At 67.1% G+C, this 860-nt stretch overlaps 1 protein-coding gene across 1 annotated transcript; it reads right to left on the reverse strand.

Moving 5' to 3' along the window:
* Window positions 1-6: 6 nt before the first annotated feature.
* LOC104916521 (E3 ubiquitin-protein ligase TRIM39-like) lies at window positions 7-857 on the reverse strand (the record flags this gene model as incomplete). Its single annotated transcript, XM_010727559.2, has 1 exon — window positions 7-857. A coding segment is annotated over one exon (531 nt), but the record flags the coding sequence as incomplete, so codon positions are not given.
* Between the last annotated feature and the right edge of the window lie 3 nt (window positions 858-860).

Consider the following 860-nt stretch of genomic DNA (forward strand, 5'->3'; position numbering starts at 1 on the left):
GGTGATGAAGACCCCGACCCCAATGGGGTCCCACACTGGGCTGACAGAGACCCCAACCCCACTGGGGTCCCACACTGGGCTGACAGAGACCCCAACCCCACTGGGGTCCCACACTGGGCTGACAGAGACCCCGACCCCAATGGGGTCCCACACTGGGCTGACAGAGACCCCGACCCCAATGGGGTCCCACACTGGGCTGACAGAGACCCCGACCCCACTGGGGTCCCACACTGGGCTGATAGAGACCCCACCCCAATGGGGTCCCACACTGGGCTGACAGAGACCCCAGCCCCACCGGGGTCCCAGGTCGATGCCCCCCGCCCCCCTCACTCCCAGTCCGTGGGCTCGCAGATGCTGAGGGGGGCGGCGTTGCGGCGCCCCGCGCGGATGCCCGGGTAGAAGAGCGGCCATATTTTCTCGGTGAAGGTCTCGGTGAAGGTGTAGAGGTGGGAGCGGTCGGTGACGTTGTAGAAGGAAACCTCCCCCGCCTCGTAGTCCACGAAGACCCCCACCCTGGTGGGTTTCACCCTGGGGCTGATGGGGGTGAACGGGGTGGTGGTGGCCGCGTAGCGATCTCCGTTCCAAAGCCTGACCCTCCAAAATCCGCTCTCGGGCAGCGCCGTGGGCTCCCCGTTGCGGCACACCGAGTCCCCGCAGACCCCCAGGGCCCAGTGGGTTTTTTGGCCCACCTCCACCTCCCAGTAATGGCGGCCCGAAGTGAAGCCCTGCGCGCCCAGCACGCACGGGTAGGTGGTGAAGCGGCGGTTGCTGGCCGCCAGGTGGCGCTGTCGGCTCTCGATAAAACGGACGCTTTTCCGGTCCGGGGATAAAAGGAGGTTGGGGTGGGCGGTGTCCGGGTC

This window comes from Meleagris gallopavo, unplaced genomic scaffold (genome assembly GCF_000146605.3).
Source record: "Meleagris gallopavo isolate NT-WF06-2002-E0010 breed Aviagen turkey brand Nicholas breeding stock unplaced genomic scaffold, Turkey_5.1 ChrUn_random_7180001912487, whole genome shotgun sequence".
Classification (NCBI taxonomy): Eukaryota; Metazoa; Chordata; class Aves; order Galliformes; family Phasianidae; genus Meleagris; species Meleagris gallopavo.